This window comes from Esox lucius, chromosome 18, assembly GCF_011004845.1.
Source record: "Esox lucius isolate fEsoLuc1 chromosome 18, fEsoLuc1.pri, whole genome shotgun sequence".
NCBI classification, from domain to species: Eukaryota; Metazoa; Chordata; class Actinopteri; order Esociformes; family Esocidae; genus Esox; species Esox lucius.
Window position 1 is genome coordinate 10,003,069 of NC_047586.1, and position 17,918 is coordinate 10,020,986.

At 41.9% G+C, this 17,918-nt stretch overlaps 1 protein-coding gene across 10 annotated transcripts; it reads right to left on the reverse strand.

The window, feature by feature from the left end:
• Positions 1–708: 708 nt before the first annotated feature.
• Positions 709–13,634, reverse strand: tpd52l1 (tpd52 like 1). 10 transcript variants are annotated; one of them, XM_013138702.4, is made up of 11 exons: positions 13,494–13,634; positions 12,537–12,581; positions 11,543–11,569; positions 8,137–8,252; positions 7,367–7,515; positions 5,170–5,271; positions 2,522–2,536; positions 2,004–2,018; positions 1,750–1,788; positions 1,294–1,354; positions 709–1,029 (listed from the first exon to the last, which is right to left on the reverse strand). In XM_013138702.4, exons 1-11 carry the CDS (start codon positions 13,510–13,512, stop codon positions 895–897), a joined length of 723 nt encoding a protein of 240 aa, XP_012994156.1. In that variant the 5' UTR covers positions 13,513–13,634; the 3' UTR covers positions 709–894. The 10 variants fall into 10 exon arrangements, with proteins under 10 accessions (XP_012994156.1, XP_010881263.1, XP_012994154.1 ...); XM_010882961.4 differs by having other exon boundaries at positions 709–1,026; positions 12,522–12,581; XM_013138700.4 differs by having other exon boundaries at positions 12,522–12,581.
• Positions 13,635–17,918: the final 4,284 nt, after the last annotated feature.

Sequence of the window (17,918 nt, forward strand, 5' to 3'; positions counted from 1 at the left end):
GTGACCTACAGCATGCACTCAGAGGCCCCTCAATCAAGGCTTGTAAGCAAGCCATGTACGATTGATATAAAGGGGGACATATTGGTATTATGAATAGGAAAAACAACAGTGGATTTCTATTATAAAGCTTTACCCCGGTCCTTTTTATATGCCTACAAATCCAGCACCAAGTGATTTAAGTGGTAGTATCACACACAAATTATATGTCCTCTATTGATTGTCCACTCTTAGAAAGTTGATGTCCTTAAAAAAACTATATCAAAAAGTTTGGGGATTGGGGTTTGAAGGTTCACCAAATTTGTCAAATCCATTGATATAAAGTGAGGACATCTTTTAATACGAAAGGTTATAGCTGCATTCCTATCAAGAACAGGTGTACACAGTGGCACAATGTTTTTGATTATCAATGTTTCGTCTTGACGTATGATGACAAAACATCATACATCAATAGTAAAAGGCTATGTAACAGGTAGGTAATACACATTTGTGTTGGTACTGGATCTGGTTTTGGATAGACACTGTATCTCTATTGTGCCGAGTCAAATGGACCTTCTTGGACAATGAAGTATCATGTAGAGCAGTGTATCCCAATCCTGGTCCTCAGGACCCAAAGGGTTGCATGTTTTTGCCCAAGCACTCACACACCTGATTCAAATTTAAGACCTGATGACAGGTTGATTATGTCAATCAAGTGTGTAAGTGGTAGGGCAACATTTGAAACAGGTGTGTGAGTGCTTGGGCAAAAACAAAAACATGCACCCCTTGGGGTCCTGAGGACCAGGTTTGGGAAACACTGATGTACAGTACATTCTTCTTGTGAGGTATAGTAATTTGGCCCTGGACGGATGTGGGGAAGATTAATGCTATTCTTGATTGAGTGATTCAGGCTCTGGTCTAGCAGGTCCTCTCATGGTCACTGCTTTCCTCAGACAGGTTGTTGCTGGGGGTTTCCTGGGCACTAGCATGGGCTGCTGAAGAGAGCACCTCCTCAAAACTCCCTCCACCTCCTTGGCTTCCCACCTTTGTCTGCTCCAAATCCAAAAACAAACAAAGAAACGCACAGACACAAACAAACCAAAATGTTAAAATAGGCTAATGTTAAAAATCTATTTCAGTGCAGTAGGTTGGACACACATTCGTGGTAAGTGCTGCGTAGCTCGGCTCAATCTGAGATTACCTTTAAGATCCACACTACTGTCCAAATCCGCCAGCAGATTGAGTGCTACCTGCTGTACTTGAACCACTGAATTCTGTCATTGCTTTGGAACTGACATGTTCCAAGTTTAACATTACCTTTATGTTGGAAACGGTGCTTTCAACCTTCTCCTCAAAGGACTTGAAACTTGGCGAGTTCCTAATGGGACGAAAGGCAGATCAGTTTGTCCAGAGTGCTTTTACTTTAGTATACCATATACTTTAATCTTTCTGAGCCGCCATGTCAACACCATTAGACTAAATCTGTCTGCATTGACAGTGGTCTTTATGCCAAGTTCTGCATGCTGAGTGAAACTGAAATGCTCTTTAGCGTTAGGATTTCTATGATGGTCATATTTAGACACATCTATCTTTTGATAAACAGATCAGAGTTATTTTGTTTGTCTTGACTGCTGCAGATCAGACAACTATGAAGATCAGTCCCTATTTCACCTCCACATCTCCTCACAAACAAATCGTCAGTGTTGGGTGGCTAGGGATGGGGATCTAGTGGATCACAAACACAGGATTGACTATCTCTACACACACAATTACCTCATAGCGGGCATGCTCATTGAGTGGCGGATAGAGTAGCTGTCCCATGAGAGCATGGCCCAGGCAAGAGAGGAGTTAATCATTAACTTCGATTTATAAAATGCAGAAAACACAGCACGCACACACACACACACACACACACACACACAGTACAGCAAACTACAGTACAATACAGCAGACTCAGCAAGCACTCCCCCTAGACTATAATTCTACAGCAGGATAGCCTTCTAGGCATTTCAATAATATAGATTTACCCATCATCTGATTGCCTAAAAGAAACATAAATTTCTTAGATAAATACAGAGGAATCGAAAGGCTTATACTGTAAGGTGACATTAGACCACAGAGTCATGCAGTATCATCTAAAGTAATGTGTCATTTCTAGAGAATTGGGCATGCTAAATCTACACAAGGTTCAAGAGAAAATGAGAATAAATCTAAACTGTAAACAGGTTGCACTACCAACAAGTAAATCACAATAATGTGAAGATTGCTCAAAGGCCTGTGTGCTTCTGATCTGACTATCTTACATATTCAGCATAATCTGACAGCACTGGAACTGTCCCACTAAACAAATCTAAAGAGTCCTTGAAATGACCCCATTCAGTTCATTACCATATCCTAATTATTCTCATATTAATTTGGGCAAACAGCCATCATCTTATTCTTCAGACTAGTTGCAGTGCAGTCCTTGCTTACACGTGTATCTTTCTCCAAATAAGACATGCTATTGCAAGGCTACTACTGAGATAACACTGAAACAATAACTTACCCAAGTGAATTAGATCTTTTGAGTCACAGGAAGAGATAAAATAAAAAATGTTAAGACAATTGATTGTTAAGACAGTATGAAGTATCTTACCTATACTGTATAGAAGGCTACTTGTAGCTATACTTTATTTTAGAATAATGGCAGTGTTGGAGTTGTGATCTACAGTATACACACACACACACACACACACACACACACACAGTGTAAACACACAATTTACCAATCAGTCATCAAAGCTATGGTCATGCCAGATAATGTATACTAACATACACATTTAGGTTTTCACTTTTTCAAACAGTGATACTTGTACACCGATTACTATCATATTTAATGTTTGGCGTGGTAACAGAATGTTAGATACTGTGAATATCTAGCAATCCAAAAGTTGTGTTTTCAAATCTCATTACAAACATATAAATATACAGCTTTATTCCTTTTCAACTTCTTTGGAAAGAAAAGAAAAAGGTGCAGTGGTCTTTTAATTATTTCCGGAGCTGTATATTTACCAACTCTTAAACTACTCTGCATTTTAGTTCATTGTTACATCTTACAGGTAGCATGTTAACTAATTATTCTTGAAACCTAACCCTACCTCTAACCAGCTAAATTTGGCTGCCTAGCTAATGTTAGCTGCAATATTTGTGAATTCATAAGAAATTCATACTGCAAATTCCTGACATATTGTACAAACTGTAATTTGGATATCCAATAATAAATGCGTACCAAACTGAAAGTTACATATTATGCATTGCAATGGAGATTTAGGTTTACTATAGTATACCCCAAGCTGGTCCATGTTGATAGAACTTAAGGCTTCATTACAGTGGTGGAGGAAACCAAAAGACAACAGCAAACATCACCGTAGGGAAACCCTTCCTCTGCATGCTTCCTCAAAGCTAATTAAGCATTTCACACACAATGCAAGTGGCCTGGGGCACATACTTCTTATATTTCACTAGGCAACATATTGACCAGCTTTAGAAAAATGTCCTGTACTAAACTTATAATTTACATCAGGCATGGGCAACTGACGGCCCGCACACTGCATGCAGCCCCCATCCCCTCTTTGTGTGGCCCTCAGATTAATTGAGAAAAGCGTTAAATAATATATACACACAAAAAAAAAAGAAATGAAAAAAATATATATCACGTTTGACCTTAAATGTATTGTAAAGTTATTATTGGAACCAAAATCTATGCTGAAACAAAAAATGAAATATACTTGAAATCATTTTATGCATGTTTACACATAAAACAGTCATTTCAGTGTCCCAGAAAGCTGTTGTGATGTCTTTCTACGTGTAGCTGAGCAGTGTGCTGATGTTTGCGCCATAAAACACTTGATGATACCTATTACAGAAGTCTCTGTACATGCCAAAATATCAAAGTAGAGAAAACAGCCAAAAAACCTATGGCATTTAAAGGGTTAAGACGTTTAGAAACAGGGCAGCAAACTTGCTGAGTCTCAGGAGAGATGAGCAGAGCGGGAAAACGGCACGTTGATCAATATTTTAAAATTGCCCAGATATACGTTAAGTAGCATCAGACCTAGTGTACTTCTAATACATTTGTTAATGTAATGTGTTTGTGTGTTCCAAGTTAATCTGCGGCCCCCTGATGACCAGTACACAAATTCTGTGGCCCCCACCACCATCCAAGTTGCCCATCCCTGATTTACATAGAAAATCCACACATGGGAACAAAATCACAGGCATGCACACACCCACACACACATACTAGGGACATACCTTCTGGGATACATTAACTCAAGGCCATACATGCTGGAATACATGAAGGAATGTCTATTTATCTCTCTAGCTTCATGTTCAACATGATTTGAATGATTCCATACATCGTATTGGTTGGTAAATACACATGTACAAACTTGCACTTGAGTATAATGAGTATTTTACATGTATTTTGTTGTAATGCAATAATGACTGACATTGAAAAACCGTACAAAAATTATTAGTTGTTTCCTACTAGCAGTGCCTTTGCTGACACATACTTTGTTGAGGAAAAGGATGGAAGAAAGCGTAAATTCGATCGTGAAGCATTAATGACTTACCTAGCAATCTTGAGATTAACCCATTATAATTAGCTCAAGATAAGAGCAACACTATTAAATAACATGGACTGGCCAGTTTGTATATCTGTCAGTGTATGGCCTCACCAGTGACACCAGGGCCAGCTGTCTACAACACGATAGCTCCCCAGTGTCCGTGATCCCAGAGAGGGCCCACACTGGCCAGTCACTGAGCCCTGGTCTGCCTGTTCACAGGCCGCTAGCAGCCAGGGTTCTCCGTCAGGGTTACTCCAGGTTAGCCCCGGCACTCCCAGCCCTGATCCTTTCCCCCACACCCTGCTCCACCCAGGCTACATCCAATCTGCCCAGCAGAAAGCCGCTTACTGTGGGCTTACGCAACAAACATGCCCACTGTAACAGATTGTTTGGGTCAAACCCCAGCGACAGTCAGGATTGGGCACATAGAGAAGTAAAGATGGCTACAGGGAAGTGAAGATCATTCTGAGGCCCCTGAAATGTTTCAATAGCTGTAGCCTCAAAGACCTAGTGGTGGCATAATGTTTTACTACATATTGCACCATGAACATGTTGATGGGCAGTGGCTCTACCCGCGGCACCATACCTCATATCCCCAAACTTCCTGCTGATGGCTGTTCCCAGTGTGGTGAACGCTGCTGACGTCTTCTGGCCTGCCGTGCTCAGCGTCTCCGATGTCTTTTTGTACCTGGCCGAGTGGAAAGAGGTGACAGTGTTTGTCACACCTAACACTGAACAGGATACAAAAGGGCAGCCAACCTGTTCTCCTCCTGTACAAACAAAGCCCTGCTCAGTTGGCATACACAGAGCAGCGCGAGGCAGACACAGGGTGTAGTTGATCCTCCAGCTCAATATCGTAAACAGACCCAGGAGAATATCATTTACCCGTGGACAGGAGATCTGCTTAGTTTTTACTAAATGCGGACAGTACTGTACCTACTCTGAGCACGGCACACACGAGACCTAGCATTTGGTTTACGTAACTCGATGCTAAAGCATCAATGAGGAAAGAGCTACTCTGATTATCTGTATGGCTAATACCCCTATTAGTGTGCTGTCCTACAATGGGAAGCCATTGATTTTCCCCTTTGTTTTCTAGGTATAACAGCCAACTAGTCTAACAGCCATCTTCTGCCTGACTGGCTTCCAACCTTACAGAGCCTCAGGCCAGGGAGACCGATTACAGTACAGGACACAGACTAAATGTGTACTAACGCCCATTCAGCCCTTAACATCAGCCTATGTCAGCGCCTTATTAGATGAGTCTGTGCAGTGTATCTGCCTACCACTTTGCTGTGCAACGTAATAATGAGAGAAGTGCACTCCCCCGCCTAAACTGCTGCTTAAGCTAATTAGTTTGGAGCCTGGAGGGAGGAAGAGAGAGACACAGACGGAGACAGGCGGAGAAGGAGATGTCACTTAAAAGTCGCCGTGAAATAATGGCGGCAACAGACAATGGTGCAGTACACCACTCAGCTCTTAAGAGGGAGTCGCTGAGCTCCTCGACACCGGTCGCCGTGGCGTTTGTTTGGAGTGGGCGTTGAGACTGGAGATCGAGGACGTACGTTCTGACCATTGTAAATGTTCTCAGTTCCCTTCCCCCCCGGTCCCTCGACCTCACTGGGTCTGCTTGAAGCTGGTGGCTTGCAGGTCCCTCACCATGGTAACAGTGATTTGAGCAGCTAGATAAAGTGTGACTCTGGTAACTCAATAACCAGAGCCATCAGGCTACTCTAGAAACACAAGCAGAGATGGATAGAACAGATATATAGGGCCACTGCTACTGGTCACTGACACACTTAAGCAAAGGTCCTCACAGTGTTTGGCAATTTACTACATCATTCAGGATATTTTCCGGTCAGAACTAAATTGTTCTGATTTTGATCAATCTCAGAGAGAGCGAGAGAGCCTGAAGCTGCTGTTTGTTCTGACTCACTGCTCCTGAGGTTAGATGAGTCCTGAGCCTGACAGCTAGACAGGCAGGCAGGCAGGCAGACAGGCAGGCAGGGCTGCTGTAGATGCTACAGCACTAATAGGCTGGCTGTTCCTGTTTTATTGTCTGCCTCACTGAGCCTGAACAGACCGGATCCATACATACATCACTATGATGCCCATAAAGGCAATCTCTGATGACGGGATCCAAACACCTTAAGGGTGTGCATGTTATTTTCTTCCATCCTTAAAGAGATATACTTTGGATGTAACATCTAATTTCCACTAACTTTCATGTTATGGCATCAAGCAGACCAGTGTTTGTATCCAAGTTTAATTCCTGGAATTGAGTCGGTCGCATTCATGAGCCAGACTAGTCGCAAACAGGAAGCTTCAAAACTAATTCTTACTATTACAGCATGAAGGAATATAATAAAAACCTTTGTTTTGGACAGTAAGAGTGATACATGCATGCTTGTTATAGTGGAATACCCAAGACATCTGATATTGACATGAGTGTATTATCCTGCACAGATGTGACAGTAAAGTTTATTACTGGATATGTTTTCCAGCAAATATCTGTGTATTTTTTTGTGAGTTCCTGCACATACACTAGTATGGCTTAGGCAAGCCACAAAGTCACTGTGCGTCACTGTGAGGCTACAACATTAAAAATAAGTGGGAAAAGATGGGTCTAAATAAATAAAGAATGCCATCCTGATAAATGGCAACAGGCAGTCTTTCTAAACCCCCTTCCTCAACCCCCTCCATACACACTTGGTTGGAACAACACATTTGACGCATACATAACACAGGAACACAACGCACGCCGAAATGCTGTGGGTACTCACGCAATGGAAGTCTGCATGTCATACCAGCTCTTGCTGAAGTTTTGTTTGAGCTCACTGAGTGGTGTTATACCCAGTTTGGCTTTGAGCTCTGAGTGGTGCTTCTCTTTGGAGGCCAACACTTGCCTCAGGGTGGAGATTTCATCCTCCAACTACACGGATGAAACAAAAAAGAAAGAAGAGAGACAATAAGAGAGTATTAAGAAATACTGACTCATACTTTCCCTTGGCCATTTCCCTTGGCGATAAGATTTAATCTTACTACAGTATCTTCATGACAAAGTATATTTTACCCAGCCTTATGCTACAAATGACAATGAAAGGTATTTACAGTGTGTGATGGTAATGGTGTGTAATAATAATAATCCAGTATTAAACAGACAGAGCTGAAGTAGAGCGCGACAATTATACTGTATTTCCTCTGTGCAGTTGGCCTACGGTCACAGTAAACAACCGAGGAGTGGAGAGTGTAAATGACCACCCCAATGAGGCTGAACAATAGGATATGCAAAAGAGCTGTGCAGATAAAGCTGCCAAGATTTACATAACTCATAACGCTCTTTACTCCCACTCCCATTTACAGCAAATATTTCATAGTCAAACAACACCGGTCATGTGACACAGGCCTAGAGATAGTCTAGGCCTCTTTGGATATCACAGTCCTATGCCTCCACGCCTTCGGCTGAGTAACAGGTCATGGCCTTTCCTGAACGAAACTCCCACAATGTCTCGGTCTCAACATAGAGTGAATGAGCAGTGAAAAGGCAGCCTACCTTAGTGAGTTCACTCAGTATTTCCTCCCTTTCTTCGTCGGTCACAGTGGTGTTGAGGTCCACTTCTGACACCATCTCTTCGTCTACTTCCGTTAGAGGCTCTGGGTCCAACAGACCTGCGGGGGGGGGGGTGCGGGGGGGGGCAGTGGTGGAGGATTATATCAAACCAACCCGTCCAAAAGTTAAGAAACTTCAAACTCGCCTACGATGCACAATGTCGATCACATCCAGCGTTTGAGTCCTTGCTAATAACAAACACACTCTGACACCTTTGCCCAACATTAACTGATGAGCAGCCAAGACAGATCTGTTGATATAGTGCTGTGTGGTTAGACGGCCACATCCAGGATGAACTAGTTGTCACTTCCATGCCCAGGTTCATTATTATGTACATATACGCTAAGATATCCTTCAAATAGGTAAGATACTATTTGGTTCATTGTCAGTTAAAGTTTAACTGTCATTTATGTTGTTCTTCATGTTGTTTCTTATATCTCTACTGAATCAAAAATGGTCCATAGATCTGATGAACATTGAAGATGTGTAAATAAATAGGAGCTCGTACTGCATCTGGTACCCTATAGTGATGTCACAACAAATTGGGACTATTGCTTTACCTAACTTAAACGTCTGTGCCTAGAATTTTTTCTCTCTCTAATATTTAGCTAATACATATGGCAAATGGAGAGATGGAATCTGAATTGAAATCCAAATACCTTATTACAGCATGAAAGGCTCTAAGATTCTTAACCTAAAAACGGTCTAGTTTCGCTGATGCTTACACAATGCTGGTTTTAAAAATTACCCTGAAGAATATAGTCTTGAAACTATAATTTATTTAACTGAAAAGTGGTGTGGTGGTAAAAATGCCTTTATGTAAATAAATGCATCCATGACTTGATCAGCAAAAGGTGAGTAAACTTAAACGGGTGGGTTAAGGCACTGCACTGCTGAAAATCCTAATGAGACACAAACAGGATGTGCACAAGTTAGTGTTTCTGCAAGTTAGAAGAACACTTCAAGTACAGTTAGCATCCTTACGTTGAATAAACCTTGATTGGTAAGTGCTGATTTAATACAGGCAAACAGAATAACAAACAAACAGGAGTCACGTCTTTGAGGCCCGGTCTCTCATTATACCAGCAGACGACTGGTAATTGCATTACCAGCAGAGCTTGTGATGCAATTTGACCACCTAACTCAATCAAAGGAAGGAAAGTTGTGCTGAGAAGTTCAAGACTTTCTCATCAGAAGCCTTGGGCAAAGTTCACTTTTGCTTGTAGCATCATCATGTAGGCCTACATAGTATGCATTGCGGATCTCTTTGCACATCCCTCGCAGTTCTCCTGTAATTTACACTTGCTTCAGCGCTTCAAATCGTAAACAGCACAACATAACCAAATGCAGACTACTTCATGCCTGGAGGTCACGTTCTACGGAAAAGAAAGGCTGTATAACAGAATGTCTTTGAACATCTACCTCACATACTGTAGATGACAAAATAGTTATATCATAACTATTGTGCAGACAGTCCAGTCCCATCACTCACCTGAAATGTAAGCATTTGTGTTGGAACAGCTGTTGGTGTGTTTTCACTGTGAACCGTTAGGGGTACATTGTTAACAATGTGCCATGATGAACATCCCAAAGGTGATGGTGTTTGTGTAGGCTGTGGGAGGTTCTACTCCAATGGGCATTGTTACAGAGGTCTGTATAGATACATTAACCTTAGCTAACTTTCATTAAATCAATATAGTAATCAATATGAAAGAGCACAAAAACCAAATGGAAACCATGCAGGCAGGATGTCATAGAATCAATGGCCTCCGAGTTTCCTTCTGACTCCCTGTCAGCCTGTAATCTGAACATCAGTTACTCAAACCTCACCCCAATTCCAGCAATGACTAGCTTAACTAACCACCCATATTTGGGAGAGCCAGAGGGTGAGAGACTTAGAAGAGATTCTGGCAACCATGTAAACAAAGAACCACATCACAATCAAACCAACTGAAATCAGTCAGGATTGTGGAATTAAGTTGTGCATTGGCCATATACCACAAATACCTGAAGTGCCTTTTACAGTAGCTGTAGTAAACTGGCTACAAACACAGAAATGTAAAAATAGGTCTGGTTGCCAGCTGCAATATTTCTAAATGTTTTCTTTTCTTTTGAGGACAAAATTAGGATACATAATTTCACCTATGAAGGCCATCATCCCATGTTAGGTCAACTGCTGAGGTTATTGAGACCCATGGTAAAAGGTCTCATATACTACTGGTTTCTGTAAATCAGCATTTAAGATTCAAACCAAACAGTTAATAATACTACATAAACTCATGTCCTCCTACTGATTATGGAAACTATTCAGAATGTTCTGTTCTATGGCCCCATCCAAACACGTCATTGTCATATTCCCACTCCAAGTCAGCAGGACTGAGTTGTCTCAAGGCGTTTGCCAAGTCCATTGCCCTGAATTTGTCCTGAAAGTAGGAGCACCGCCCCTCGTGCAGGAAGCCCCGCCCCACAGTGCAGGTCCTGTGGCAGGACGAGACATCCTCCCAAAACTCACACTAATCATCTTTAGCAGCACAGGGGCCACAGCTTCAGAAATACACTTTCACACTTTTGCTTTTTCACGTTAGTCTTGTATTCACCCCCCTCCCCCATGGGAACTGAGCCCACAATCCTGGCGTTGCAAGTACCGTGCTCCAACAGCTGAGCTACAGGGGACCCATACTTAACTATTAATGCCTATTATTGCCACTTGAACTAATTTATGTTCAATCAGTTGACCCATGCGATAACATGACCTGCATTCTGTTGTTAACGATGAAACAAATCCAGGAAATTTGTCAGGTACAGGACAGGGCCAGCCAGAAAGGCTGAAATTATCCCCCATCCCCTTACTAAAAATAATATAGCAAAAACCATGGTAAAATTTAAAATACAATGAAGTAAAAAAAAAAAAAAAACAGAACAGGAAGTTCTATGGAGTTTGGTTCCCATTTTTTGCTTCCGTTTTAGGGCGTCATCTTGTTCTGTTACATAATTTGTGACCGGGCTGAAGTAATCAGTAGGATTTTCCTAGGGATTATCTAACTAGATTTACCTCAGTCCTTTGCTTCAGCTAGAGCTGAATTAAGCTGTGTGGAGAGCTTGCTCAAGTCAAAGATACAGTTTCAGAGACCTTTTTCTGCAACTTGATCAAATGGTTACCCTTTATATATCAGTGAATTTAAAAACTCAATAGTATTTTTTATATCCAGTTGGTGAACGGGCCAACGGGAGGTAAGTATCCCTTATTATAAAACCATTTTCAAAACATGAATCTGAATTCTGCATACCTTGAGTCAGAAGGAACACATCACACGAACATTCATATTAGGTAAACAATGAACCGGCATACCTGTCCTGAGATGCCCCTGTCCTCTCTCTTCATTTGGTAGCAGAAATTAGGGGAAAAGATAATGTTAATGTGATTAAATTAGCAATAATTTATAAGATACATCAGCCTAGACTACTTCATGCCTGGAGGTCACGTTCTACGGAAAAGAAAGGCTGTATAACAGAATGTCTTTGAACATCTACCTCACATACTGTAGATGACAAAATAGTTATATCATAACTGTTTCATGCCTTGTCTGAAGGAGTTGATCTTGGTTTAGGTCTGGGTGATATGGCCAAAGTATCATCTTTCTATATGGTTTGTTGAGATTTAACAGCATTTTACATTCCAGAATAATATGGTATGTTCATAAGATTTCTCCATTAAGATGGTAGTATTCACAACCAAACTAGAGCAAAACTGCCAGGCCATAGTTTAAGCTGTTGAAAGTTTTATTTAATTAAGCACTGTAAATATTTTAAAATAATACATATTACCAATACCAATAATAGATCCATGCTACTATTGGCATTCACAATATATCGACCAACACTGGTTTGACAATGACTCAACACTGTCAAAGTCTTGGGATCGACATGGAGAACAAACACCACACTGCCACACCATCTCACATAATCGGCTCAAACAAAACATGCAGGAACACAAATATTCTAGCTATGTACAGAACGGCCCAAGTAGCATGTAAACACATCGGCTGATGGTCTACTATAATGGTCCTACAGCATCGTCAAGATAGATCAATGGATCCAAGTCCAACGATTTATTACAAAATGCAGTTGTCTGTAATATGCAGTTGACGCTGTACAGTTTTACTGTTCGATAATGGCCGATGACAAACACTTGATGTACTGTACCAACTGTGATACCATCAAAACAGATGAGGGGAACTGAAATAGCCTACAGATCTGTCTGTCACCTTCAGGTTGCCGATGCCAGTCAAACCCACTGGGCATTGCCCTGACAGAATACAAGGTCTTACCCCAATCCCCCGCACCTTCGGTCAGTACTCTACAGCCACTCAGTACACTAGAGTACAGCTCTGATGGGGATGCAATGGATGTCCAGGCAACAATGAATGGAGTGAAAGACAAGAGTAGGTTACACACATACACAGACACACACAACACCATCCCGCACACGTGCACATGCACACAGACACATGAAACACACACACACACACGATTGGTGTATATTGCAGGTTACAATGAGATACAGTTTCTATTAAAGGCTGATTGAAACCTGATATACCCAGAAGGCGATAAAAACAATGCCTTGACCTTATTTGAAGCAGAATGTTTATTATAAAATCCAGTGTTCAGCTGGTAATGTAGTGTGCACAAGATAAGACAGGTCTCTTGCTATGCATACCATATACTGTAGGGCAGACTACAAAGAAAGCCTGTCCAAAGCTGAATACCTATGGTCACAAGGTTTCAATTATTTGGTGAGATTGTCACGTGGGGAGCAAAAATTGGTGGCCTTGAACCAGTCATTTTGGATAGCATGTGAAATATGTAAATAACATGGGGAGAAAGTGAGAGCAATATTACATCCATAGTAAGTTTCTCTACCATAATGCAACATGATGTTGCACATTCGACAGTCGTGGGAAAGTTATCCACACGCTAAACCAAGCAGCCTAGACGCGTCATGTGATAAAGTTCTGGTTGCATATAATATTTATATTTCTCTCTTCTGAGAAATCATTTATTTAAGGTTAGAACCCACTATTTCACCTACGAAGACCATTATCTCAGGTCAACTGCTGAGGCTATTCATATATTTATTATAAGGCTATATTAATAATTAATTTACATGTTGTTCTTCATTAATCTCTCTTCTAATTGTAGTTAAACTATAGGCTTAACACACAATTCAATAAATGCAACAACAAAAATACACTATGAGCAAAATCGTATTATATATATTTAGTGTTTTAATGCTCACTCACCCTGTTGTCTCGTCTCCATTGTAAACAATCTGATACAGTTCGCTGCGTAAAATAAAAATTGTTCTCCCAAACATCGATTTGAACTCGCTGCTCCGCTAGAATCCAATGTTTACTACTTCCTTCTGTCAGTTAAGACACCGCCTCCATGGGCGGAGCGTCCAACAAAAGACACCAATGGCAGTGTGTCAATGACTGTAAAAAAACCCCACATAATACAATATATTCCAAATAATCTTTGTCTTTATATCAAATTACTATTTTAACTGACGGTGCCACATAGGGATATATTATGCATAACCATATTATGAGACAGATTTAAAATGCAAGTGCAGCTAATGTAATACGTTTCTGGTGACGATCTGTGACTTTTAATCTATGTATCTAATAATTTAGGCTAGTTGGATGCGTTTCAGAATGTAACGACGGCTGATACAGGTGATTGAGAATCTCCTCTGATCAGCGTACATCACACCCTCCTCTGTCAGAGCAGTGTAACTACAACTCTTATAGTAATGTTTTACAGTAAATGATTGACTGTGCCTCCTTCTTAATAAAAAGCATGCATTTAGATACAATTATTATTCATTTTAGATAAAATTATTATTCATAGATTTTATATTGTCAACTAAAATAAGCGTATTCATATTTATTCATTTTCTAAGAAGCAAAACCATCAGTTTTAGATGTAACGCACAATTTATACTCAACTTGAACTCATTTGGACCTCATTTGATCAGAACACCCTCTCTACCTGCCACTACCTTTCCTAGTTGTCCTATCTAATATAAAATATATGAAAAGACAAAAAAACACCAAAGCTACTGCCCCACTCCCAAGAATGAAAACACAATATAAACACAGTATCAGTGGGCATTTTATTACTGGTGTGCCGTCTTTTCCAAATGCCATTCTGGCATGCTGTACCAAGGATGTGGTAAAAATGGTGACTGAGCCCCTCTCTCTGCAGCTCTGCCAAACCTCATTCTGTCATAAGCACTCCTTGAGCCAGCCTATGGCAGCAGTGGAGCACAGTCAACTGGATGTCTGTGCCAGGCGGTACAGAGAGAGAGAAAAGCAGCCTCACACTATGAGGTAACTGACCAACAGACAACTGTAACGGGTGTGAAATGGCTAGTCAGATAGGTTCTGCACTGATTTCAATTGATCGAGGAATTCCCTCTGAGACCTTGATGTGGTCAATCTACGTTCCTACTCTCACCTATGGTCATGAGCTTTGGGTCATGACCGAAAGGACAAGATCCCGGATACAGGCGGCCGAAATGAGCTTTCTCCGCAGGGTGGCTGGGCGATACCTTAGAGATAGGGTGAGAAGCTCGGTCACCCGGGAGGAGCTCAGAGTAGAGCCGCTGCTCCTCCACATCGAGAGGGGTCAGCTGAGGTGGCTTGGGCATCTGTTTCGGATGCCTCCGGAACGCCTTCCTGGGAAGGTGTTCCAGGCCCATCCCACCGGGAGGAGACCCCGGGGAAGACCTAGGACACGCTGGAGGGACTATGTCTCCCGGCTGGCCTGGGAACGCCTCGGTGTCCCCCCCGGAAGAGCTGGAGGAAGTGTCTGGGGAGAGGGAAATCTGGGCATCTCTGCTTAGACTGCTGCCCCCGCGACCCGGCCCCGGATAAGCGGAAGATGATGATGACCTTGATGTGGTTGTTTCCCTTGCTCCACAGTGGCCATGGGTTTCGAGAAGCGATGGTGTCACTTGTGTCACAGTCATCATGAGAGTTGTTAATCCAAAAAACCGCGAGGGGGATCAGAGCAAAACTGGTTCACAACCAGGATGAGCATTTCACAGAGGAGGCAGGTTATTGGACTGTGTAGAATTTCGAGAAACAACTATTAAGACCAGACATATAGCTACAGCATGTCTGGTCTAGACTGGTTTCTTATTGTGGCATGAGGACCATACATAACACAAAACAGCAACAAGAGCCTATATTACAATGTTACATCAATAATGCATAACCAGTAACTACAGGCAATTCATATTCTAAGCCTTATTGGCTCTGCTGAGCCTCTTTCTATATTTGACAAGGATGTGCACTTACACCACTGTTCTCCGCATTTTAATCACACACAGTAAATCAGCAGAAACTGATAGGAAGAAAGTAAGCAGTGCTTGTGGTAGAACTGGCTTATGGTCTAATTACACAGGTATGAGGTGTGGACATCATCCCTTTCAGCTGAAAGAAAATGTCTGAAAGGTCTCAAGGGGCAGGGCAATGCCAAGGCAACACTGGGTGGAGACTCCATGACCAACTAAGAGTGCACTGCCAATTTCATATGTGAAGCGGAGTGCATCGAGGACTATCTTGAGAGACCCGCTGCACCCGTTTTGACTTGCACCTCCCTCAGTGTAACCATCGCCAAACTGGCTGGGCCTGCTCTCAGCGCCTGGGTGGCGGACTAAACACTGAACCATGCTTCCCACATGATTACTAAGCTCACTTGACCGTGGTATCGTCTCTCTGTTGTTGTGAGTGTGCCAGCAGCTAGGAGATAGTTACAGCTTGCATGCTTACACCAAAACAAGATCAAACCCTGCTGGTGCACCCCCTCTCAACAGGACAGTTTCTACGTCCTTAGGGAGGTGGAGTTCTACCGTTCTAAGGCGCTGCCGTTGGTAAACGTATAACAGCTTGGGTATGATTCCAGACATCTGTCTTTCCAACTTCCATCACCTGCGCCCCCCCCCCTTTTTGCACCCTCTTATTTAACCAAGTAGGTTGACTGAGGACACAGTCTCATTTAGAGGTGATGCCATATGCTATATATGCTGTAGGGTTTGCATATTTTTGTAGAAATATATGATAAATGTTTTCATTTGAATAAGTCGCTTAGGTGCTCACCACATAAGATGATGCATACGCAAAGATGGACAAGACTGTGGGGAAAACTAGCGGCCAATGAATCACATTGTCAAATTCCAAGACTGACAGGATGGTCATCATTATAAGAGAGTAGGGGCCTTTTTTTTTTTCTTCTTCAAAGTAATAAATCACTTCAGGATTTGATTTTAGACTGGAGGGGGCTGAACACTGTACTCAACACTCTTTTGTACCTTATATTTATTCACATCTCTTTATACATTAGTCATGTACTTTGTATTTGCTATTTATTCAGTTGTTTCAATTGTTGTTGCACTGTCTTGAAAGAACTGGTCACTAAGCATTTTGTTAAATGGTCCTTTTTTAAATAATGAATTTGCATTTTATTGCATGACATAAGATCACCTACCAACCAGTAAGAATTCCGTCTCTCACAAACCTGTTAGTCTTTCTTTAAGAAGCAGTCCTGTTCTCCACTCATTACCTGTATAAAAGACACCTGTCCACACACTCAATCAAACAGACTCCAACCTCTCCACAATGGCCAAGACCAGAGAGCTGTGTAAGGACATCAGGGATAAAATTGTAGACCTGCACAAGGCTGGGATGGGCTACAGGACAATAGGCAAGCATCTTGGTGAGAAGGCAACAACCTCTGCCGCAATTATTCGAAAATGGAAGAATTTCAAGATGACGGTCAATCTCCCTCAGTCTGGGGCTCCATGCAAGATCTCACCTCGTGGGGCATCAATGATCATGAAGAAGGTGAGGGATCAGCCCAGAACTACATGGCAGGACCTGGCCAATGACCTGAAGAGAGCTGGGACCACAGTCTCAAAGAAAACCATTAGTAACACACTTTGCCATCATCTACAGACCTGAACCCATTAGCAAATCTTTGGAGAGATCTGAAAGTCCATATTGCCCAGCGACAGCCCCGAAACCTGAAGGATCTGGAGAAGGTCTGTATGGGGAGTGGGCCAAAATCCCTGCTGCAGTGTGTGCAAACCTGGTCAAGAACTACAGAAAATGTATGATCTCTGTAATTGTTTTCTGTACAAAATATTAAGTTCTGCTTTTCTGATGTATCAAATAATTATGTCATGCAATAAAATGCAAACTAATTACTTAAAAATAATACAATGTGATTTTCTGGATTTTTGTTTTAGATTCCGTCAATCACAGTTGAAGAGTACCGCTGATAAAAATTGCAGACTTCTACATGCTTTGTAAGTGGGAAAACCTGCAAAATCAGCAGTGTATCAAATACTTGTTCTCCCCACTGTATGCCAACCCATTCATGAAATTGACTGCTCCTACAGTCAGTTAGCCAGGTGCCTTGCTATACCAAGCAGACAGACGTCCAGTTAATGTCTAAACCATGTGACGTAAGCAATGTCCTGGTTGTGACCACCAGTGCCAGCAGTCCTGTGGATGAAAACTGCTTGTTAATGAGAGAGGTCAAAGGAGAATGGCACGATTTGTTCAAGCTGAAAGGCCGGCGATCATCGATCCAAGTGGCCACTGCTTCACAGTCCAGGTATTTTAACCGGGACGGCAGCATACTGACAAGCCCAGCGG